General features: G+C 46.3%; 1 protein-coding gene across 1 annotated transcript in view; it reads right to left on the bottom strand.

Moving 5' to 3' along the window:
• LOC144807992 (E3 ubiquitin-protein ligase TRIM11-like) overlaps positions 1-26,327 on the bottom strand; it is a 229,913-nt gene that overhangs the window by 100,780 nt on the left and 102,806 nt on the right. Inside the window, exon 3 of the mRNA XM_078673566.1 lies at positions 16,149-16,379. Coding sequence (XP_078529692.1) covers positions 16,149-16,379 — 231 coding nt within the window. The remainder of the gene's footprint in view (positions 1-16,148; positions 16,380-26,327) is intronic.

Below are 26,327 nucleotides of genomic sequence, written 5' to 3'. Positions count from 1 at the left end.
GCTGAAGCTTGTTTTTAATTTTAAATAACGTGGTCTAAAGTTTCAAGGTCCACCTTATTTTGGGACAGATTTTATATGCACTAGGGAGACACATCCTAGTGTTCACAGTACCAGTATCTTTACCACTATATGCGCACAGTATCTTTGTTTGTTTTGTTTCGATATGGCGGTGCTAATGATGAGAACCTGAGCCCACTAATGAGAACCTACCAGTGGACTCCCATGGTGTTATTTCCATGAGGCACTCATATCTCTTCACACATTTTTTCTGTTTTCCTTTTACTTTATTTATAGCTGTGTTTCACTACACTTTGAATTGCACATGGAGGGAACAGAACATCAAATTGAACAGGGATTCATGTTGGGAGACAGTATATTAATAACTGCCAGCACAGCACACAAAATTGTGGGGGCTGTCAGACACGTTGAAATCCAATTGAATCTGCTCTTGAAAGAGGGTCAGAACATATTGTGTTTTGAATCATTGAGTGGGGGGGTTGACCTGATCGATATAGAACCCATATAGCTCCTTGTTGAATAAACTGTTTACAAGAGCCCCATTGCTGGGCTTGGACTGAGTTCCCAGAAGGACATCAGCGAGATCCTCATTGTAGAGCAATAGGGGTTCAGATGAAGAAGCCCCAGGCTGAAGCCCTTCGTCACCATTGCATAAGAAGCTCCCTCCTCTACAGCTACGGTAGGTGGAGAGAGCAACAGTATCTGGAGAGGTGTCCAGTTCATTGGGTTCTCCAAGAATATCATACCAGTCCAAAGTGTCACTAGGTGTGTACAACTGGAGTCCTGAAGGGTCCCAGTGACCCACAAGCTATTGTCACCAGGGATGAGAATGGGGCTGGTGCCGCCGTTGGGAACCAGCGGCACCGGGAGCACGGACATCGGGACCAGCACCGGATAAGGTCACAGTGGCACCACCGGTGTTGATCCAAGATTGAATCTCCGTCAGAGCAGAGGATAGAGCCATTGGAGAGTAACCTGATGGAGCCTCCCTCCCCAACCCCATAGGTCACATGGCCTTGTAAAACTCATTTGAATAGAGATCAATCCGGCTCGCCGGAAATGGGGGGAAGTGCAAACTATGACCTGCAACGTTGATGTTCCCCACTCGTCTTGTCAATTGACGGATGAGGTGAAGTCAATGTGTTTAGACATCATCTTCTTATTTATTTATTTATTTATTAAATTTGTAAGGCGCAACAAATGCCCTAGGGCGTCTCTGCGCTGTGAACGTGGCAGAAAAGGGGGGAAGGTTATTGATTGAACAGCAAGGTTTTGATTTTTCTCCTGAAAGCTAACAAAGTGGGGCTGGACCTGATGTCCAAGTCGAGGGAGTTCCAGAGTTTGGCTGTGGAAACCGTAAAGCGACGATCACCCCAGGAGGCCGTTTTAGTGCGTGGCACTGACATCAGGAGGGCGTTGGTTGATCGTAGAGATCGGTTGGGAACATGAAAAGCTAAGGAGTTAAGGAGGAAACGGGGTCCTTGCTTGCGTGAGGCTCTGTAGGCAATACAAAGAGCCTTGAATTTGATACAGTTTTTAACGGCTAGCCAATGGTAGCTTTTGATGACATGGGCTATGGGTTTAAACTTGGGAGTACCTGAAAGCATTCTTGCAGCCGCGTTCTGCACCGACTGTAGTTTATGGATGACTTGTTGCTGGGCATTCATGAAGAGTCCGTTGCAATAGTCCAAGGAGGACATTACAAATGCGGTGACCAGAGTTTTTCCTGAGTTGGAGGGGATGTAAGGGAGGATTTTTTTAATGGATTTCAATTTGTAAAAGGAGGATGAAACAATGGTGTTTGCATGAGCGGCAAAGGTGAGTTTGTCGTCAAGTAGTATACCTAGGTTTCTAACCTTGGTGACTGGTTTAGGCGGGAGACCTAGCTCTGTGGGCCACCAGGAGGTGGACCAGGTCGGGCTGAGCTTGCCAAAGATCATAACTTCCGTCTTCTCGGAATTCAGTTTTAAACAGTTTATAGCCATCCAGTTGCTGATGGCGTTCATGCCTAGCTGGAAATTGGCCGCTACTTTCTGTCCATTGTTTGTTATGGCCAGGACCAACTGAGTATCGCCCGCATAGGATGTTAGGCTCATCCCATGAGACTTGATGACTCTTGCTAAGTCCATTATGTAAACGTTAAATAGCGTGGGGCTCAGGGATGAGCCCTGTGGGACGCCACACGGAAGTGTCATCTGGGCGGAGCTGATGTTGCCCAGCATTACTGTCTGGGTGCGGTTGGAGAGAAATGAAGAAAGGAGGTCGCTGGCTGCATCCTGAATGCCCATGCTATTAACACGGTCAATCAAGGTGGTGTGGTCGACCGTGTCAAACGCGGCAGATAGATCCACAGGATGAGCACAGCCGTACCTCCTTGGTCTAAAATAGTTCTTATTTCATCTGCCGCTTTGATCAGGGCTGTCTCCGTGCTATGATTCTTACGGAAACCAAATTGTATGTCATCCAAAAGGTGGTGAGCTTCAATATACTATGAAATTTGTGCATTCATAAGTTTTTACACAACTTTGGCTGCAAATGGCAGGCTAGCAATTGGTCTGTAGTTGTTGGCGAACAACAAACAAACTTAGAGATCTAAATCAGAAACCTGATCTGAATATCTTTCAAAATACCTTCATGTCTAAAAAAGTACATCAAGATAAAGAAGTGGCTAACAGGTATGAACAACAGACCAGATCGCCAAGAAAAGGGCCACCTGTAATTGCTAATCAAAGCCCATTATGGATTCCCATCAATAACTTGTATGGATCAATGTTTTCATTTGGTAATACTGCCAGGGTATTCTGTCTCTTGATCATTGAGACACACGGCATACCCCCATCGTTGGCATGGGGTAATGACCTACAATTACTAGATTAGACCAAATGATGATGATCTGATGGGAAAGTGCAGTGCAAAACATATAAAGATGAATGTGATGGTTAAAACAGGATAGGGCGCTTTAACAAAAATTACTTTATTGGGCATACGCCCCTTCCTTGTTAAAAACAAGAACAGTGCAACAACATAAACGCAGTTTAAACAAATAGCTGCGAGAGGACCAACATGTTTCAGCCTATTATGGGAAGAAACCCAAGGCTTTCGTCAGGGTCTCTGTTCTCAAAGAATGCTACTGCCAATTTAGTGAGAAACGTGTGAAAAAATTATAATAAAAAACACACAAGTGAATTAATAACAGTAAAGGATATATTTCTCCTACATCTGTTTCAATTCCTCCTTGGCACCTGGTGTGATCTATAACAACAAAAGCATATGTGGACCCCTATTAGGTTCAACGGTCTGTTAAAAACGGTAATCTATTCATTAGTGTTCAAGATTTTCCAAGTACTCACCCAGTGTGCCCGGGGAAAGGACCTCGCCTCTTCCTGGACCTGGCTCAGGTAAATGTGAGACCCCGCTCTGTAAGGACAAGACAACCCCTACACTTAGTATAGATAGAGCGAGTTCTTTTTACCCTGCTCTGTCTATTAATAATGCTTGGGGTACACCAATGTGTCTTGCACATAGAGCCAGACTTCTTGGTATAAACGTATCACCCAAGGGAGTCCTCGCACTCACTTACAACTCTCTAGCTAGACTTTACAAAAAATATTTTAGCATATGTGGTTTTAGTAAACTCAAAAAATGATTGCCAATACAGCAAAAAGACCTTTTGTCCCTTATTCAAGGCTGACAGACAAAAGGGGGCCGATCTTATAAAGAGACAACCGTGAGGTAGTTGGCTTGTTTATCACTATTTAATGTTAACCAAGTCCTCATAGAACAAGTGGCAAAAAACAGCCCAGACTGATTCTAGAGCCTACCTGTCCGTCGTTGTCCCAAACGGTGACTGAGTCAGGGGGAGGCATTGGGCTGCTCGAAAGAGCCTCTAATTCATTCGTTGAGGTAATCTCTCACAAACCAATCAGCTCGCTAAACCCTTTAACTCAAAGAGATGTTCTTGAGAATTGTATGTATCATAGCTCATAAAATTGCCACCCAGTCAAGAAAATCAGATTGCATATACCGGGATGTAATTGTTAAAGCAAACTGTGTTTACCGATAACATCTTCAATTGCGTGCTCTCGCGAGATTTCAAACGGACTACAGGTTGATGTCACCAAACCAGGAAGGAGTAGTTCTAAGCAACCCCAACTTAACTCGCGTACTCTCGCGAGATTTTGAACGGACTATAGAATGATGTCACCAGACCAGGAAGGAGTAGTTTTAACCAACCACAGCCTGATTGTATTTAAACATTGTGTTGGAAATAGCAAACAGAAAAGGGAAACATTTCGTAAGTTCTACAGGAAGGATTTTGAGAACCCGGTCACGAAAAACAGATTGCGTATACCGGGATGTAGTTGTTAAAGCAAACTGTGTTTGCCAATAACATCTTCAGTCGCGTGCTCTCGCGAGATTTCAAACGGACTACAGGATGATGTCACCAAAACAGGAAGGAGTAGTTCTAAAGCAACCCCAGCTTAACTCACGTACTCTCGCGAGATTGTAGACGGACTACAGGATGATGTCACCAAACCAAGAAGGAGTAGTTCTAACCAACCACAGTATCAAGAATGGTACAAACCCCAGATCTTATGAAATAGGAACAAACTACAGAGTAATGTCCCTCAAATAGCAGCTGTAGTTAGGCAGAAACTCCCTGGCAGAACTCCCTGGCAGTGTTTCAAGGGCTGGGGTTTCAAGGGGTTGCAATCACGTACTCTTGCGAGATTTTGAAATGACTACAGAATGATGTCACCAGACCAGGAAGGAGTAGTTTTAACCAACCACAGCCTGATTGTATTTAAACATTGTGTTGGAAATAGCAAACAGAAAAGGGAAACATTTCGTAAGTTCTACAGGAAGGATTTTGAGCACCCGGTCACGAAAAACAGATTGCGTATACCTGGATGTAGTTGTTAAAGCAAACTGTGTTTACTGATAACATCTTAATCGCGTGATCTCGCGAGATTTCAAACGGACTACAGAATGATGTCACCAAAACAGGAAGCAGTAGTTCTAAAGCAACCCCAGCTTAACTCGCGTACTCTCGCAATATTTTAGACGGACTACAGGATGATGTCACCAAACCAGGAAGGAGTAGTTCTAACCAACCACAGTATCAAGAATGGTACAAACCACAGATCTTATGAAATAGGAACAAACTACAGAGTAATGTCCCTCAAATAACAGCTGTAGTTAGGCAGAAAATAAGCTCAGCTATATGCACTTAACAACTATCGTATCTTGCATCTTCTGAAAGTTATAAAGACACTTGGTATGGTAGTCTTATAGATATCATAGAATGCTGCAAACACGTTGTAGTAATAAAAAAACCCCAACTGTTAAGAACGACATGGAGTGGAATCACATCTTACTGACAGGGTGGTCATGATCATTGTAAATTGAACCACGGAATATCATCGTTGAGCCCAATCCTGTCAGTGTGTAATTTGAAGACCCATTTCTGTTCCTTATAAAATAGGAATTTAACGACCAAGACAACAAGCATCGACATAGGCACCGACCACCCTTGGCAGTTGAGACATTTCACTAACTGTAACAGCACTAACCTGATCTACCAAATCACATGCCCGTGTAATTTACGCTATATAGGCATGACCACCAGGAAGGTGCGAGTGAGGATGCAAGAACATAAAAGCACGTTTCGTTGCAGAAAAGATGTCTCAAGATTAACTAAACATTTTTTACAACACAACCAAAATGAAATAGATTTTATGTGGGTTGTTCTTGAGAAACCATTTATTCCATCACATATAAGTGATATATCAAAATTCCTATTTTATAAGGAACAGAAATGGGTCTTCAAATTACACACTGACAGGATTGGGCTCAACGATGATATTCCGTGGTTCAATTTACAATGATAATGACCACCCTGTCAGTAAGATGTGATTCCACTCCATGTCGTTCTTAACAGTTGGGTTTTTTTTTATCACTACAACGTGTTTGCAGCATTCTATGATACCTATAAGACTACCATACCAAGTGTCTTTATAACTTTCAGAAGATGCAAGATACGATAGTTGTTGAGTGCATATAGCTGAGCTTATTTTCTGCATAACTACAGCTGTTATTTGAGGGACATTACTCTGTAGTTTGTTCCTATTTCATAAGATCTGTGGTTTGTACCATTCTTGATACTGTGGTTGGTTGGAACTACTCCTTCCTGGTTTGGTGACATCATCCTGTAGTCCGTCTAAAATCTTGCAAAAGTACGCGAGTTAAGCTGGGGTTGCTTTAGAACTACTCCTTCCTGTTTTGGTGACATCATTCTGTAGTCCGTTTGAAATCTCGCGAGAGCACGCGATTAAGATGTTATCGGTAAACACAGTTTGCTTTAACAACTACATCCAGGTATACGCAATCTGTTTTTCGTGACCGGGTGCTCAAAATCCTTCCTGTAGAACTTACGAAATGTTTCCCTTTTCTGTTTGCTATTTCCAACACAATGTTTAAATGCAATCAGGCTGTGGTTGGTTAAAACTACTCCTTCCTGGTCTGGTGACATCATTCTGTAGTCCGTTCAAAATCTCGCGAGAGTACGTGATTGAAACCCCTTGAAACCCCAGCCCTTGAAACACTGCCAGGGAGTTCTGCCAGGGAGTTTCTGCCTAACTACAGCTGCTATTTGAGGGACATTACTCTGTAGTTTGTTCCTATTTCATAAGATCTGGGGTTTGTACCATTCTTGATACTGTGGTTGGTTAGAACTACTCCTTCCTGTTTTGGTGACATCATCCTGTAGTCCGTCTAAAATCTCGCGAGAGTACGCGAGTTAAGCTGGGGTTGCTTTAGAACTACTCCTTCCTGTTTTGGTGACATCATCCTGTAGTCCATTTGAAATCTCGCGAGAGCATGCGACTGAAGATGTTATTGGTAAACACAGTTTGCTTTAACAACTACATCCCGGTATACGCAATCTGTTTTTCGTGACCAGGTGCTCAAAATCCTTCCTGTAGAACTTACGAAATGTTTCCCTTTTCTGTATGCTATTTCCAACACAATGTTTAAATACAATCAGGCTGTGGTTGGTTAAAACTACTCCTTCCTGGTCTGGTGACATCATTCTGTAGTCCGTTCAAAATCTCGCGAGAGGACGCGAGTTAAGCTGGGGTTGCTTAGAACTACTCCTTCCTGGTTTGGTGACATCATCCTGTAGTCCGTTTGAAATCTCGCGAGAGCACGCGATTGAAGATGTTATCGGTAAACACAGTTTGCTTTAACAATTACATCCCGGTATATGCAATCTGATTTTCTTGACCGGGTGGCAATTTTATGAGCTATGATACATACAATTCTCAAGAACATCTCTTTGAGTTAAAGGGTTTAGTGAGCTGATTGGTTTGTGAGAGATTACCTCAACGAATGAATTAGAGGCTCTTTCGAGCAGCCCAATGCCTCCCCCTGACTCAGTCACCGTTTGGGACAACGACGGACAGGTAGGCTCTAGAATCAGTCTGGGCTGTTTTTTGCCACTTGTTCTATGAGGACTTGGTTAACATTAAATAGTGATAAACAAGCCAACTACCTCATGGTTGTCTCTTTATAAGATCGGCCCCCTTTTGTCTGTCAGCCTTGAATAAGGGACAAAAGGTCTTTTTGCTGTATTGGCAATCATTGTTTGAGTTTACTAAAACAACATATGCTAAAATAATTTTCGTAAAGTCTAGCTAGAGAGTTGTAAGTGAGTGCGAGGACTCCCTTGGGTGATACGTTTATACCAAGAAGTCTGGCTCTATGTGCAAGACACATTGGTGCACCCCAAGCATTATTAATAGACAGAGCAGGGTAAAAAGGGCTCGCTCTATCTATACTAAGTGTAGCGGTTGTCTTGTCCTTACAGAGCGGGGTCTCACATTTACCTGAGCCAGGTCCAGGAAGAGGCGAGGTCCTTTCCCCGGGCACACTGGGTGAGTACTTGGAAAATCTTGAACACTAATGAATAGATTACCGTTTTTAACAGACCTTTGAACCTAATAGGGGTCCACATATGCTTTTGTTGTTATAGATCACACCAGGTGCCAAGGAGGAATTGAAACAGATGTAGGAGAAATATATCCTTTACTGTTATTAATTCACTTGTGTGCTTTTTTATTATAATTTTTTCACACGTTTCTCACTAATTTGGCAGTAGCATTCTTTGAGAACAGAGACCCTGACGAAAGCCTTGGGTTTCTTCCCATAATAGGCTGAAACATGTTGGTCCTCTCGCAGCTATTTGTTTGAACTGCGTTTATGTTGTTGCACTGTTCTTGTTTTTAACAAGGAAGGGGCGTATGCCCAATAAAGTAATTTTCGTTAAAGCTCCCTATCCTGTTTTAACCATCACATTCATCTTTATATTCTTTGCACTGCATTTTCCCATCAGATCATCATCATTTGGTCTAATCTAGTAATTGTAGGTCATTACCCCATGCCAACGATGGGGGTATGCCGTATGTCTCAATGATCAAGAGACAGAATACACTGGCAGGATTACCAAATGAAAACATTGATCCATACAAGTTATTGATGGGAATCCATAATGGGTTTTGATTAGCAATTACAGGTGGCCCTTTTCTTGGCGATCTGGTCTGTTGTTCATAACTGTTAGCCACTTCTTTATCTTGATGTACTTTTTTAGACATGAAGGTATTTTGAAAGATATTCAGATCAGGTTTCTGATTGTTTGTTGTTCATGTTGTTCCTTAGAGGGGATAGAACTTAGACGGGTCTTTAAATGTCCCTTTAGCCCTCCGATACCGTCTTGTTAGTTATCTGTAGTTGTTGGTGTCATCAGCGTCTAAATGTGTTTTTTTAAGGAGAGGTTTACCTAGAGTATCCCTCCAAATATCAGGATAGATGCCCGTACAAAACATAGAGTTGAAAATGTCTGCTAATGGAGGGCTAAAATATCAACCACCGGAAGGAGAATGGCGGGTGGGCATGGATCATTTGCAGAGCCCGATTTGACAGTGGTCATTGCTTTAATAACCTCCGTGGTTGTGACCCCATGGAACTGTAAGAAAGTAGGCCTGGTGTCGCTTATGGGTTGAGATAGTGGAGGTTCCTTAATGCGGTCAGAGAAATGACTATATATGTTATTGACTTTATCAAAAAAGTGGTTATTACAGAAAGCTTGTGAAGGTACTAGAGTGGACTGGGGGGGGAAGACGTGATAGTTTGGACACAACTTGAAAAAGTTGTTTATTAGAGTTTTTGGAGTTTTCGATCAGGGTAGAGTAGTAAAGGTTTTTTTTCCTGATGGATCATGGCTTTATATTTACTAAGTTCTTGTTTATAGAGGCGTTTCTTATCCTCGGCGTATGATTTTCTCCAGTGTCTCTCTCAATTTCTACTGAGCTGTTTTTGTTCCCTGAGAGCATTTGTGAACCAGGGGGCTGAGGGTGAGTTGCGATATTTGGAGTGAAATTTCATTGGAACTAGTTGATCCATAACGGTGGCTAGCCAGTGTGTCTAGTCTGTGGCAGCTATTCTTGGATCGGTGAGAATTTCGGGTTGTAACAGAGGCAGGAGATTCTTGAGTTGCTGATTGTCAAGATCTTTCCAGAATTTGAACGGTTTTGACGTCCCTTTATGGGTGGTTGGGTGTGATGGGGAGTCGAGGGGGATTTCGAATAATATCGCGTGATGGTCTGACCAGGCGAGAGGAAGAATCTGTCTTATGGTTAAGTTTTTTAGGTTGGTGAATAGCCCATCTAGGGTATGCCCTGCTTCATGAGTGCTACTTAGCACCAGTTGTGTGAGGCCAAATACCTCTAGTTCTGATATGAGCGTATTTGACTCTTTATTTGTGGAATTTTCCAAGGGAAAATTAAAGTCCCCTAATAATGGTGGAGTTTTCAGTAGCTAGAGAATCCACCATATCTATGAGGGTGGTTAAGAACTGTGTTTTACTACCAGGTGGACAGTAGAGTAGGATACCCTTAATTCGTTGGGAGGGACCCAAGGCTATGGAAAAGTGTACTGCCTCACAAGTGGTCAGAGGGACTGGGTAAATGACAGTTTTAAATTTGCTACTGTAGAATATAGCAATTCCGCCCCCTGTTCTTAGGACTCTGTCGTGTCTTAGGATATTATATCCTTCTGGGACAGCCACAAGTAAGTCGGGCTCTGATGCGGGATTAGTCCAGGTTTCAGTAATGAAGAGGAGATCTAATTTCTGGGAGATAATTAGATCAGCTATTTCCTCTTTGTGCTTGCCTAGAGATCTGGCGTTGATAAGGCCTACTGTGATTTTGGGAATCTTTTTGTTGTTTGGAGGCGATGGAGAGGCTGCTCGAGTGTATATATTACTCTGTAACTTAAAAGGGCAGTGGGAGCATCCTTTGGTAAGATGAGACATACCATAGAATGTATATGAGGTGTCAGGACATTTGACAGAGGGTCTTAGGTTAAGTAAGGCCATGCAGGAGTAATGGCGCCTGATAATGTCGTCCTTTGGACCATGGGGTATTGCCCTAGGCCCGGGCCAGGCGCGGACGGGCGCAGACGGGCTTACCTTCGGTGCGCCTTTGGTGTGCCGCCGCCGTATCCACTGCGCTTGCGCTTGCACTGTGCCCTTTGTAGTCTGGGGAGCCTCGGGGACTGGTGTGCTAACTCTGGCATCCGCCAGAAGTGCTGCAAAGCTCCCAGGTCAGCCCTCCGAACAAACGGCACAAGCCGTGTCGGACCCTGCTTAGGGAGGAGACTGCGAGTGAAAATGCGGTAGGAGCAAGGTCACAATTTAATTTTTAAAAATACAAGCAGTGTAAACAGATTTTTAAAACATCAAAGCAACTGGTGGCGAGTCTAGTAAATCAGGCTACGCGCATACAGTGCAATGAGATAGGAAGCGCTATCACAAAGGTACAGTACAAACAATTTTTAAAAGCAGTGGCGGCAGGTCTATTGCTCAGGCTGCACGCGTTCTTCTTGTGCCTCTTCCCAGAGTGTCCTGAGAACCCTGAGTCTGAAGAAGAGTACTTGGAGCTCCTGTAGTGGTCCTGCAACCTTCTTCTAGATCGATACTGAGACCTCATAGGAGTTGCGCTAGATGGTGTGGACGGTCAGGCCGTAAGCTTCTTTAAGGACCGCTTCCTCAAAGCTTTCGGCGCCATGGTCCGGCAGTCCAAACAACTTTGAGTTGTGGTCGCACTTTTGACACCATAAGCGCACATGGTGCAGGTCGGTAATTGAAATGGTGCGGTGACAGGTGCCACGGGGCCTGAAACCTATCTTCCTGAAGGACATTCCGTTGACAGACAAACAAAGAATTTTTGACAAATTATCAAGAAAAGTCTGTCATAAAGAGATAGAGGGGTACCTCTACTCCAGATCAGTGCTAACTGGCGCAGAAAGAAAAGAACTGATGTCCGCACACCAACAAAGCCAATAAGGCCACATGGAACAGAACAAAGCCACCCAATGGCGCACAAGGGTACTGCTCATGGAAAAGTTTCAGGATCCAGTCTGAAGGCTGGGAATTTCAAAGGTAAGGAATCTGCAGCTAGAAGTCTCGATCAGATTAGTGAGAGCAATAAGTACAGTGAAGTGATACAGTGTGCAGTCATAGACTAAGAGATTGATTTAGATCTTGATGGACCAGGCTATGCCTCTGCTTTTTTTTATGGCTTCACCGCCCGCCAACTTGCCAGTCCGCCTGCTGTATTTAGATGCCTGTGAGTCTATGGACGAAAAACTACCATAGACCCGACGACTCCGCCAGGATTTGTCGCCTGCGTCGATGGCATTATAGGCAGAAGCGGCTATCAGCTGCACTGTAGCCAAGGTTACTGCCAAGCCAATCACAATGTGCCTTCTCATTGAGTCAACTCTAGCAGGAATCCCTCCTAATATGAGTTGGGGGAAATTAGGTAAAAACTTACTTTTTTTACGCTTACATTTCCACCTTGTACCCTGTCATCTAGGTACCTCCTTTGCTGCTCCAACTCAACCACGATGGCAAATGACTTCTTTGTCGCCGAGATCGAAGGTAAGCTACTTGTACAATTGTCCCATGCATCATGGGCCAGATGTAGGTAATTTTATTTTACCACCTCTTAAATACCGAATCATACCGATTCGGTATTTAAGAAGTGGTAAAATATAAGTACCGAGATGTAGGTAAATACAGATGTGCATTTACCGAATCGGTAAAAATCGGTATTTACCGATTCGGTAAATACCGACCGGTAATGCCCATTCATTCCTATGGGCTTTGAAGCCCATAGGAATGACTGGGCATTACCGATTCGGTTACCGAATCGGTAAATACCGAATTTCACAAGGGTGCAGGGGGTGTCACTTTGACACCCTCTAGCACCCCCAAAACGGGTTCAGGTGCCATGTGGCAGGCATACCTGCCCTAAGGGCAGGTCTGCCTGTCATATGGCACAGGTGTGCATGCACACATGTGCATGCACACCTGAATCGGTATTTTACCATCAAATAGGATTTGATGGTAAAATACCGATTTTTTAATGCTTGTGGGACTCAGAAAAGTCCCACCTACATATCAATTTTCCCGAATCGGTAAAAATACCGACTCTGTATTTTACAGAATCGGTAAATTTACCGATCGGTAAATTTACCGATTCTGTAAAATACAGGGCCCTACATCTCAAATTGCATTTACCGGTCGGTAACGGCCGAATTCGGCCGTTACCGACCGGTAAATGCCTACCTACATCTGGCCCCATGTGTTGACAATTGTCCTAGTCTCGTGTATTTCTGCATTTCTCTTACAGACAATATTTCTCTTAGGTGAAATGCAATAGTGTTCATTTTCCTACCTATCAAGGAAAATTTAAACCACCTGTACTGACACAGAAACATATTTGTTGTTATGATGCTTGGGGATGTTGTGCTAGTGGTGCCTGTGGGTGACAATTCATTAGTGTGTTCATGCAAAAATCATCAAAAGATAGGAGCAAGAGGGTGAATATAACCAGGTCGCTCTCCACTCGCAGAATCTATACAAAAATGACCTTGATCGACAAAAAACTTTAGATTTTTGTAACTTGTATTAAGCTGGTATTATAAACTCGCATGTTTAGCTATACTAAATTATTTAGTCATGCCTACCTCTAAGTTTTTCTCATTTAATTTTTTTGTTCAACCATCCATAGATAATCTCACAACCACCAAAGAACAAAATGTGAGAGAAGTCAGAAAGCTCCTCACGCAAGCACCATCCATGGAGCTACTGGTTGGTTCTCACCAGTTTGGTCTTTCTGTCATCATTTAGACTTTCTTGATAGAAAGAAAAGAAGTGTAACCTAACTCTTAGGCTCGCTTGAAGTGGTGAGAAAATATAATATTGTGTGGATAATGGTGTCATCTATCGAACGTCTAACCCCCGTAGTGAAAGGAAAGTGAATAAACCTCCAAATAAAAAATTAGTTGTGAACAACTATTCCACACATTCTTTATTTTAATAGTGTCTACACTCAGTTAAAAGAAGTGGCATGTTTAGACCATTTTAACTTGAACAACAACATGTTTCATTGCTCACACAATTTTTGCCAATTTCATCAGGGCACGGGGACGCATCTCACATCACTGATGCTTTGAATCTGTAATGGTTGATAAAAAACAATGGGGGAGAGAATGGTAGTACCAGAGACAGGGGAAAACAACAATTGTAGACAGTTCTCATGTGTTGACACTTTCAGGTTGCAGTACAACTCATGTTATGAGTTATCACAGAATGTCTCGATTACAGTGTGGTTGCCAGGTGGACTCCTACCAGCAACTCACTGAGGGGGCTAAAACATTGCCTCCCCCGCAGGGTACAGTGCAGCAAAACAGTGTACCTGTGAATGGACATAAATAACACTTCACCGTCCTTATCGTGATAATGTAAGGGTGAAAAGTCTTTTTAAACCTCCAACATCATTTGCTTGATAAGAGTTAGAGGTGTATTTAAATTTGTACTCCCATCTCAATCTCAAAAGGACATTTCTTCGAAATCGGGAGGAAACGGGCCAGGTCTGTATACTGACGCATATTACTCAGGATTCCCTGTTGATTGTCCCGCTGTTAAAAACAGAAAGCGTCTAGCTGTAACGAGACCCAGCGTCTTGTATTTGTATCAAGAAAAGCCTCCTCACTTACCGCTCCGCCGGCGGCCCGCGCTCCGACGTGCCACAGGCAATGAAGACCTGACCACCCTGCAAAGGACCGGACCGGACATGGAGTCGGAGGGAGTCTCCTCCCTATCCTCCAGATGGAAACAAGCAGAATAGCAACTGATAGGTGACCGCGGCCCCCGGGGAGGTGGTTCTCCATGCTCAGAGGTCACCACCGGAGGCCACGGACTCCTGGGGGCAATTCCAGCCATATCCCAGCCACACACTCAGTCACAGCGGGCGCCATCTCCCAATACACTGCAAATCATGTTCCCTAAACACTTTGCACTTTTAACTAAACCTGCATTCTGAAGGGGCAAGAACAAGTGACGGCTGATCTATCAGCCCACTCATGGCCTATAGAAAAAGCTTTGCATAGGAAGCCCTAGATCCCCGAGTATGCATAAAAAACACCGCCACACATAGGGAACCAAGATTGCACATATACCACTCAGGGTTCAACCCTCCTGAGCTAAAGTTCAGTCTGCCAACGTCAGGGGTAGGACGCCATTACTTCCTCGCTTCTTATATATGTACCTGTTTTGTGCCACAAGTTGGCCCATATTAGCGATAGCTAGCTGGTCCATTTTACTGATGGTGCCCAAGCGGTTCAATGTATCACATACATGTGTATAGACACATCAATTAGTTATACTTACCAGTCTCCACTCCACCAGGAACTCACTCAGTCAGCAAAACGCAGCCAGGACTCCGCCAGCACAGCAGGACTTATAAATGCACTTGGCACAAACCTGACGGCCTGAGGGCAAGGGAGTACTGTTAGCCAGCACAGAAGACCACTGCCATGGTGGTGTATGGTCTATTGCCACAACATCTAATTACAGCGGGCTGACAGCTGTCAGCTTCATGGAGCACTTGAAGCCACGGTGCTAAGCCAGTAATCGCCGCGGTGCGATGTCGGTAGTCGCTGCGGTGCGACGTCGGTAGTCGCCGCGGTGTGACGTCGGTAGTCGCCGCAGTGCAACGTCGGTAGTCGCCGCAGTGCAACGTCGGTAGTCGCCGCAGTGCGACGTCGGTAGTCGCCGCGGTGCGACATCGGTAGTTGCCACGGTGCAAGGTCGGTAGTCGCCGCGGTGCGACGCCGGTAGTCGCCGCAGTGCGACGCTGGTAGTCTCCGCGGTGCGAGGTCGGTAGTCGCCGCTGCGCGACGTCAGTAGTCGCCGCAATGCGACGTCAGTAGTTGCCGCGGTGCGACGCCGGTAGGCGCCACGGTGCAAGGTGGGTAGTTACCGCGGTGCGATGTCGGTATTCAACGCAGTGCGACACCGGTAGTTGCTGCGAGGTTGGTAGTCGCGGCGGTGCGAAGTCGGTAGTTGCGGCGGTGCGAGGTCGGTAGTCCCACCAAGATCTAAAGCAGGCCCTAAATGTCTTATGTAGTCAACAACTGGCACCAACAGTCGGTTGTGCCATGGCCTGCTCATTGGGGTTGCTTTAACCAATCACAGCCGCGAACTACACGTGATGGATCCTTCAGGTTCCCAGAGCCTTGAATCCTGTTGGGAAGCAGCGAGCAAAGTCCTATGAAGCATCTGTAACGGGACTCCGGCACAAGGCTCTTCCACAAGAAAGAGTATGAGGTGAACCAGCAAAGTGGATTGAGGAGTGGGGTGGCATATGGGGATCAGGCCAGGTATCTTGAACCCCAGCAACTATGAAGGTTGTGCATGGTACGTCGTCAATTTCATGGCAAAAAAAACACTTGTCCTCTAGTTCTGTAGGTAGCTACCCCTTCTCTACTTCAGTTACTCTATGTCCAGTGCCAGGATACCCCTCGCGGGCTATAGTGCGCTCTACTAATACACATAACATAACAAACCATTCGCTGCATTCTGCCTCTCTAGTGAAGTTCCTCAGCATGCACTTTCTGCCCACTTCCCCAGAATGATATATAGAGTTGTGCGTGTGCCCTCTAGGGCTTAGCCCTCAAGAAGTAAAGATTAACTCTAGTTCATTACAGCTCTGATCCCTTCTCACCTTCAGGAAGTCGATGTCTGGCAGGAGACACCGCTCTTCTATTTCTGTCAGCAGTGTGGTGAAGAAGTTCTGTTGCTTCTCCAAAGCTGCCACTTTCCCCTGATTCTTCTTGAGGGTCGCTTGATGTTCCTTCACCAAATGGGTGAGGAGGCTTCCCTTCTCCTTTTCAAGAAACTGTTCCAGATCAATAAATGGGAGCAATATTTTTAGATGCTGACTTCTGAATATTCCCTTTAGGAAAAAAGAAGGAAAGAGATATATAAATGCAAATATTTCTGAGTTATAATTATTTAAAGTACATTTATAGCTCTTGTACTGACATGGTTATTAATCGTGTGTCTTAAGCGTCCTAGAGACAGCAGCTTCCTTCTCACTCAAACATTAGGGCGCATATTTATGAAAAAATTCACAGAATGATGCCAAAAACTTCGCAAATCTTAAGCCGCACAAATATATTCTGTGAAATCAATATAAACAGCCAACACAATTCTGAATTGGTGCTTTCCTGCCACCAGGGGTGTGATAGCTAAAGCCAAGGAGGCCCTGGTCGGACCTGCCGGCATGTAAACATCAAAGAAGACACAAACCACCCAAGGAAGTGCACAGGTTTAACATGCATACTTTGACCCGGATGTTATCTCCAGGACTCCTGCCTCCAGCTTCATCACGCAGGTTGTAAACACAGGTCTGTCCCTGACAGGTGCTTCCTGCCTGTGCCGTGCCGCCATCACTGCTGCCACCATCACTGCCCCCAGCATCACTGCCCCAGCATCACTCACCCCAGCATCACTGCCCCCAGCATCACTGCCCCCAGCATCACTGCCCCCAGCATCACTGCCGCCACCACCACTTCCGCCACCACCACTGCCGCCACCACCACTGCCGCCACCACCACTGCCGCCACCACCACTGCCGCCACCATCACTGCCACCACCATCACTGCCACCACCATCACTGCTGCCACCATCACTGCTGCCACCATCACTGCTGCCCCCAGCATCACCATTACTCATTGCTGGGTACTTCAGGGCAGTCCAGAGCAGTCATGGGAAAGCCGCTATAGATGTCTTCTATCTTTTTTGAAAAAAATAGGGCAAGTTCCTCACATTGCTGGTTCGAGGAGATCAGTGGGCCCCCCGTCCCCTTCTGATTTTTTAGATCTGACACAATGGAGAAAATGCTCTTCGCGGGATTGGTACTATTCTAATTTTTAAGGCATAGAAAGCCGCACGTTCAGTATGGATTGCTTTGTGATAGCTCTTTACTGAATCCCGGTAGTGCGCTCTGGAAAGAGGGTCAAAGTCCTTCCTCCAGGAGCTTTCACATTTTTTGCAAATTTTTCGCAGTGATGCTAGCTTTTCGTTATACCATAGATTTGATTTGGACATACGATTGGGGGACCACTTAGCTGGAATCAGTTTGTCCAGCGGCTGACTGATCCAATCTGAAAAGGCTAGATAAGCCTTGTCCGAATCCGTCGCCAACACCGGAACAGAGCTTGAGAGAAGGATTTTAAATTGATCCCAATTTAGCTTATGCCAAGGGCATTTCAGGGAGTGGGAGTTGTTTAATTTACGTTTAGGAACTATGCCCTGAATGACCAGAGGGACCAAAAAATGGTCCGACCAGGCCATAGGAACCGGTGGTTGAGTCGTAAGGGAAGGGATGTTGGTAAAGACCGGATCCAGCAGGTGGCCTGCTGAATGAGTCAGACCAGAAACCCGCTGGTCCATCTGACAGGCCGCTAGGTCCGTCATCAGATTCGCCACATCCACATCTGAGTGGCTATTAAAATGAAGATTCAAATCTCTCAGGATCGTAAAATTAGAAGAATTGGCTACCAAAGTGCAGACAGTATCAATGAGTGCTTCCCTAAAGGCTTTGGATGGACCCGGTGGGCGATATATCAGTAACCCATTCATAGTGTAATTGGGATTAAACTTAATTTTAAAACAGGCACATTCACAGCCCAAAATAAGTTGTTTCATGAAGGAGCAGGAGTAGCCAGTTTTCACAATAGCCGCAATACCTCCGCCTCTTGTGTCTCTATTAAGGGTGTGAATGACATAACCCTCTGGAAGTGCAAGCCCTGGGATTGCTACCGAGTCTTCCAAGAGCCAGGTCTCAGTTAAAAACAGGGTATCCGGCGCTTCAGTTTCCAAAAGGTCAAAGACATCGGTGCAATGTTTGACCAATGAATGGCAGTTCAGGTGAGAAATTATCAGACTTTTGCCTGGGAGAGGCGGGCAGTCCTGCACATATATTGGGGCCATAGATGTAAACCCACACTGTTTGCAGCTAAAGGGACTGTTAGAAATGGGGATTCTGGTTGGCTGAGGCTTGCGCCAAAGCCAGGCAGAAACCACCACTGTAGTCAGGGCAAGAAAGTCACCCGCCAAAGATAACCCCTACTCAAGTGGCGATGTGTGAAGCGTTTGCGCGCGCACCCAGCAAAAACACCCAAGGCCCACCACAAAGAAAACTCCACACAAGGTTATATATAAAATAGCCTTTGTATTATACCAAACACATTAGATAATAAACACGCACTTTACACTGTGCCACTGGCACGGGCGGAATTTACAGGGGATTATATACACAGGACAGGGCCATATGGACCACTGTCAGGAATAAGCACTTGGTAGAACTAGCACTTTGTAGAAATAGCACTTAGACCATAGTATAATTGTAGCACCAAATAGCATATGTAGCACACAACCAGTAATCACTGGTAAAAGGTAAGTACACCCTACGCAATCCTAAACACCTTAGGCATTTATCACGCAGGGAACCCTGAACTCACTAGCACAACCTATACTAGGAAACACAACCTCCTAAGCATGAAAATACATTTAGAGGTATAGGCAAACAGGCATTGAATAAATGCATAAATCACAGTAGACAGGTAATCACATTTGCGCCAAAAATCACATAACTGACCCAAGGCCAACTTGGCCTCTCAGGGGCTCACAGGCCCAATGTCCAGAATGTCTGGGCTGGCTGCGCAGGCAGCCAAAGAAGAATGCGCAAAGGGTTTGGGCCTAAACGTAGCATCTGCCCACTAAGTGCTGGGCAGCTGGGAAACTGAGCCTGGTACCAGCGTGCCTCCTGGCTCTCCTCTGGGGCTCAATGAAACAATAGTGCCCCAAAATCCCATGAGAGCCTTGTAGGCTCTAAGAATAAAACAACTGGGCCCTCACGAGCCTCGTGGATCTAAACAACAATGGGCCCAGGAGCCTTGTCTTCTCTGAATAAACAACTGGGGCCTCAGGAACCTCGTAGGCTCGAATTGCACAATAGCCCAGTTGGAGCATCCTGGCTCTGAAACAAATGCTGCCAACTGGGGGCAGCGGCCCGCTGCCAGCCGGGGCCGCTCTACCTCCCTAAATGCCCCCGAGACGTTGGAGCCCACAGGCTCGAACTAACAATGCTCCCAAGAGCCTCGTGGGCTCTAACAGATGCTGCCAACCTGGGGGAGCGGCCCGCTGCCAACCAGGGCCGCTCTACCCCTACAGCGACTGGCCCCACAAACAAAGATAGCACTCCCAGGGGGGGGCGGGCACCGGCAATGTGCCCCGACGCCCCCCTCTCCTCACCGTAACTCAAAGGGCCCCACTCACCGGAGGTTGCTGCAACTCGACTCGGGCTCCGGGGCTCCCTGCCGCACTTCGGGGCCTCGCTGGCGGCGGGCGGGGCTCTCTCACTCGGGAGAGCCTCGCCGGGGGCGAAGAGTGTTTCTTTCTTTGGTTGGCCTCCAGGGGGCTTCCTCTGGCGGACACGTCGTATGGAGGCAGGGTGGAGTCCCGTCCTCTGGCTGCACTCTCCCCTCTACTACACAGGAGCGCGGGTGGGCCCCGTCCACTTCCTGTTTACCTCTTCAGCTTCTGGGTTGTCGCAGGCAGCGCGGCGGCCTGTGGGAGTGGCTCACAGAGGCAATCCGGGGTAGGCTCCTGGTTAGGAGCAAAGGTAAATGCCGCAGCAGGGTAGGCACCCGCAATAATTAAATTTAAAGTCCCTGGCGGGGTGGGCACCCGCCAGGGGTCTCACAGACTCGGCGAGATCGCGGGGTGGCACCCTTGCCTCAAAACTCAGCAAAATACGGGGTGGGCACCTGCTTCCACCTAAATACAGAGGGCAAGTGGCCAGTAAAACAGCGCTCCTGGCAAGGGGGATAAAGCGCTTCCCAGGTGCTGCAGGCAAAGATTTAGAGAAAGATCCTTTAGGAAGGAAAGGGGGGGCAATGGCTGTGCCCAGGGGCCAGCTCACAGGGCACTCCAGCAAGGAGACAGCCCCCATGGTGGTCCCTCCTGGGCCCCACCAGCAGCAAGCCCCCTCCTGTTAGGATCCAGGCATCCAGGGGCTGGCCAGGCCCCAGCAGCAGCACGCCCCTGGTAGATTCAAGTCAGGAACAAGAACCTTTTACAGGAGGTCACAGCATCATTTTATACACATAAATCCTTTGTCTGAGGCTGCAGGGTTAAGGGAAAAGCAGACGCAGCTGGTTTTGGAGCACTCTGTTGTGCTCAGCCCTCTCCCCTTTCAGAGGGCGGGCTAGGGTCATCAGTCGCACCCTAGGGGGCGGAGCCAGCATTGTGGAGGGAAAGTCCATCCTTATTCAGGTCCCAGGTGCAGCTCCTCCCTGCCATCAACATGCAGATCTCCACATTCACCACCGGCGTAGACCCATCCTGACTCCTGGAGCCAGGCACACCAGCCAGCTCCAGCCAATCACAAGCCAGACAGCCAATTCACATTTATTACATAGACATGCCAACTTCTAGAAGTGGCACTTCCACACCAGACACATTAAATCCACACACATCATCGGGCAGCATTTAATCTCACGAGTTCGCACATGCCAAACTCGAGCCTGCACTCCCCACACATCAGGAACTACCATGGACACATATATCCCCCATACATTCCTATGGGACGGCAGGACAATCTCACCCACGCAATCAGAGAGCGCATGCACTTTACACTGGGACACTGTCAAAGTGCGCAAAGACCAGAAATCACTATAATTATCTCAGAGTTCATGCAAAAAGTTCAGGGATGAACCTGCCAGAAGGGCCAAGTCCATCAGGGACCCTCTAATTCCTCTCGCCCATGGACTAAACAACTCCTATACAATGTCTGGCTGCTAACAGCTCCTTCTGGGAGTAGGTAAGATGCGTAAATACACACACCGTGTTTTTAAAATCACAGCATAAGATGCGAGGTAGCGCCGGCTGGCAATGCGCTGCTACCTACTGCTGCGTGGCCGGATAAACACCCTGGTTAAGTATCCCTCCGGTAGCGGAAATGCATAGAGGAGGGCGAAAGTATAAGTTGTGACGGGTTATGAACCCATCTAGTCGCGCACTGTTCACACGGTGTGTAACACCTTAAAAATCTTGAAAAAGTCTTTAACAAATCAATATTCCAAATCACATTTCATCATTTTAATGCATGATTCTCATTTTTATAATTAATCGTACCCACTTTCTTCAGTGCAGATTATTCCTTCATTTCAACATTTGATATTGCTAATACATTTCTTTTCTAATTTTACATATACAATATATTTTTCTTCATCATTCAACAACACAGTTCCTCTATCGTGCCCAATGCATTTCGGTACAGAGTGTGCCTTCATCAGGGACCATCTGTAATGAAAATAAAGATGTGTAAATGTCATGTGTATGCTGTGGACGCCCATGAGTGTAGTATACGTAGTGTTGCAAGTCCTACCTGTGTGCTGAAATCACCACTTTCGAATGAAGCTGAAAACGATAATAATAGTTATATTATCTATCTGTCCGAAACTGTCTCACTGTTTGCACTTTAGAAGTTGTATTCTCAATGAAATAAACTGCTTACCGCATTTCTGAACCATATATTATTGTGGTGAACCACCTAAATGAAAAAACGATAAGCGCATTCTTTGTAATAATGATACTGCATATGCCGAGTGCTTATTAACTGAATGTGTCTCAAATATGAATCGGACGTACCTGTTGAGCTGTCAATGTGTTTCAGTATCCTGAAAAATTATATATATATAGCGGAGCCACGTCCCTCCACACATACAGCACACGCAGGCAAAATAGGTGCGGGGAGCAGCACGCGAGATAAGAGGCGAGCAGGTCAAAGGAAATGCACAGAGTGGCGGTTCGTCCATTGGGGGCGTTGGGGCGTTGCCCTGCCAGCCATGGACGACCGTCACTGTCACACTGCGCATTCCTGCACGCACCAAAAAGTAAAATTATGAGCGCAGCGCACAATACAACAACAGGCCGACAGAATAATGATTGGAGGTCGGTCGGAGTCACAATAGTGACGTCATCGCGATCGCGGAAGGGTGTGGGGGGCGGGCCTGCGGCAGTGAGTGGCAGGCTGGCAACGTGTGACTCTGAGAGCGTGACAGGGAGGGCAGCAGCAGTGTGCGCATTTAGGACAAGTCATTTTTATGACTTGCCCACGCATGCGCACACACGCAGGAGCCCCGTCCCTCCTCCTCGTCCCCTAGCACTCACACAGGTAGAGACCCGGGGGAGCCGGGTCTCATTATGGGCAGTATTAGGCTAGCCCTGCTCTTTAGCGTTGGCCGCTGTGGGGACGTCACCGCGCCCTGGTGTGCTCCATGACCTCGTGGCCGGCCTCCTGAACCGGATGCGAGGACTCCCGCAGTTCCCACACAACTTCCAATAGGAGAATCTTTGCTAGTTGAATAATCCAGCCTGGAATAATCTCTCCGATCACAGTTGAGCGGAGAATCCGACATCGCGCAGACAGGATTCATTTCAGAGACGGACACGGACTCCGTAAGTAGTACAGTACTCCGTGACTCCGATTGAAATTGGTGGTGATTGCGTTGCTGCTTGGGTTGGACTTGGCCTGCCAGTTCTAGGCTGCTTAGTTGTATTGTGCGTCGTCGTCATCGCAGTCGCATGATAAACTACTAGGCATGTAGTGTGTCAGCTCAGCAGCCAGCCCCAGCCCACTGTGTGTCTTCTTCCCTCCCCGACCCCAAGTGATATCGGAGTTAGACTGTACATCCATGTCTGTGAGAGTGTGACTCACTGTAAAATGTATTCAATTAAATCAGCTCGAGGGACAAATCATGAACCGTGAGTGCAGCATGACATTACTCGCTGCTGTAATGGCCAGAGATACGCTAACAACTTTGTCGCAGAGACTCGAACTTGGTTCACCGGAGGAGAACCAGGTTCGAGTATCGGCTTATTTGGCTCAACTTCCTGTGATTAATTCTGGGCAAATCATTTAATCTCCCTATCCTACCAAACAAGCATGTACGTCTCTGGCGCGCTCATGTAAATCCAGCAATGCTGGCGCCAAGCTCCAATACTTTCGGGTGAGTTACATTCCCGCTAAGGAAATACTAGTCTGAGACTGTGGAGCAGTGCAGAGTAGACAGAAATGTTTCTGAAGCCTTTGACCAGGCCTGCTGTCACATCACCGGCACTGCACCTTCAAAAAGCATTAGAGGTGAGTGCCAGCAGGGCCTAGCTTCAGAAACATTTCTCTCTACAAGGAATGTTATGTTTCCAAAGCTAGGACCTGCTTGCCTGGCACGCACCTTCGAGAAGCATATAGGATGTGTACCAATGCTCCTAGCTTCAGAAACATTTCTTCTATAGGCACGCATCCTGCATGCTTCTCGAAGGTGCATAGAAATGTTTCTGAAAAGCATAATGCATGACATCATTCAGCCCGAATTCAATTTCAGTCTGGGTGTTGAAGTTTCTACATCATTCTTCGGTCCAATTAATCTTACTCGATTGCTTTTGTACTATGTAACTCATAATATGGAAATACGTTTTTTTTCTCAGTTGCCTCGCAAGAAAATATGTTTTTGATGTTGTGGCCAGGGCAGCCTCTTCAAAGTGCAGGTTTGAAAGGCAAACATTGAGACAATGGCATTTGACTTGGATGTTTAGCACAGTAGACACATGTATATTGTGCCTTTGGTAAGTAAATTGATCTATGCACATTTCTGAATATATGGATTGTACCCAAATATTGTAAATTTCAAATACATGACAACGGCCTGACCGACCAGTCCTTTGCATAAAGTAGCATGATTTAGAAATTAAGATATTGGGCACACCTTGAAGCGTCATTCACTGTTTGGAGGAATGTTCTGAGATTCTGAACTTTAATTATTATTAGAATTTGAAAAACTTTTCATTAAACGTTTTTGCTTACTTGGTTGCTGGCGAAATACTTTTAATTTACCTTATACATAGCAGGCCTGTAATTTAAACCAGGGGGAGAATATACATACTGCGTCTGCGTGCCAAAGCTCTTAGCTTCAGAAACCTATCAAGAAGATAGAAAGGTTTCTGAAACTAAGAGCATTAGCAACCTGCGTTTATGCTTCTTAGAGGTGTGTGCACACTAGAACTAAAAGTGCACAGGCACACAAGAAAAACATCCACAATGCCTCACTCACAGACAAATACATATATTTATATATATTTACATATATTTATATGTGCAAGGATGCATAGACACAATGGTGCACCTACACATGATTATACATGATTATACATGCACTGAATACATTTATTGAATGCTGCTAGTTTGTGACCTGCTTACTATGTTAAAAAATACTGTGAGGTACTCATCATTTTTAGCTTGAAGTCTGTTATGAAGCTCTGTGGTTGTACTTAATAAGCGCCTACCCATGTTATTATAGGACATCTCTTTATTAATGTAATAACTGCACTTTCACAATTGCTTTATTAAACCTTGATTTCTCCAAATTGCCTGAAAATACGCCATTTGCCCACTCTTTTTTCAAACTTTTCCTGGGGGGAGACCCACTGTAAGTCGCTCGGGCTCACTATTCTCGCTTGCCATGGTGCAGTCCACCACAAACTGTACGCCCCACCACTTACAAATGTCACCAGCCACCACTGGCACAGATACACACGCAGTATTAAAAATATCAACACATGATACATAAGATGCATAAATACACACACAGTGTTTTTAAAATCACAGCATGAGATGCAATGTAGCGCCGACTGGCAATGCGCTGCTACCTACTGCTGCGCGTCCGGATAAGCACCCTGGTTAAGTATCCCCCCGGTAGCGGAAATGCATAGAGGAGGGCGGAGCCACGTCTCTCCACACAAACAGCACACGCTGCGGTGGACCGGGGACAGGCGAAATAGGTGCGGGGAGCAGCACGCGAGATAAGAGGTGAGCAGGTCAAAGGAAAAGCATAGATACACATGCAGTATAAAATATATCAACACAGGATACACAAGATGCGTAAATACACAGAAAGTATTTTTAAAATCACAGCATAAGATGCGCCGGCTGGGAATTTGCTGCTACCTACTGCTACCATCACTGCTGCCACCATCACTGCTGCCACCATCACTGCCGCCGCCATCACCGCCGCCACCATAACCGCCGCCAGCATCACCGCCGCCAGCATCACCGCCGCCAGCATCACCGCCGCCAGCATCACCGCCGCCAGCATCACCGCCGCCAGCATCACCGCCGCCAGCATCACCGCCACCAGCATCACCGCCGTCAGCATCACCGCCGCCTGCATCACTGCCGCCAGCATCACTGCCGCCAGCATCACTGCCGCCAGCATCACTGCCGCCAGCATCACTGCCGCCTGCATCACTACTGCCACCATCACTACCACCATCACTGCCACCATCACTGCCACCATCACTGCCACCACCATCACTGCCACCACCATCACTGCCGCCACCATCACTGCTGCCAGCATCACTGCTGCCAGCATCACTGCAGCTGCTGGTCCCTCCTGGGGTAACCGGTGAGAGACCGCACAAGTCTTCAAACCCCTCGGCCTATTCCATTATTCCTAGCTGAAGTATTCAGGCGACCGGCCTGTTTTGAACACTCTAATTTTTTTCAAAGTAAAACGCTTTGGACACTCAGTCAAGAGCATCAAGGGGGCTGGGTACTTCAGGGCAGTCCAGAGCAGTCATGGGAAAGCCGCCATAGATGTCTTCTATCTTTTTTGAAAAAAATAAGGCAAGTTCTTCACATTGCTGGTTCGAGGAGATCAGTGGGCCCACCGTCCCCTTCTGATTTTTTAGATCTGACACAATGGAGAAAATGCTCTTCGCGGGATTGGTACTATTCAAATTTTTAAGGCATAGAAAGCTGCACGTTCAGTATGGA

The sequence above is a fragment of the Lissotriton helveticus genome, chromosome 1_2, assembly GCF_964261635.1.
Source record: "Lissotriton helveticus chromosome 1_2, aLisHel1.1, whole genome shotgun sequence".
In the NCBI taxonomy this organism is placed as follows: domain Eukaryota; kingdom Metazoa; phylum Chordata; class Amphibia; order Caudata; family Salamandridae; genus Lissotriton; species Lissotriton helveticus.
The sequence above is the reverse complement of the archived record's forward strand: the minus strand, read 5'-3'. Positions and strand labels throughout refer to the sequence as shown.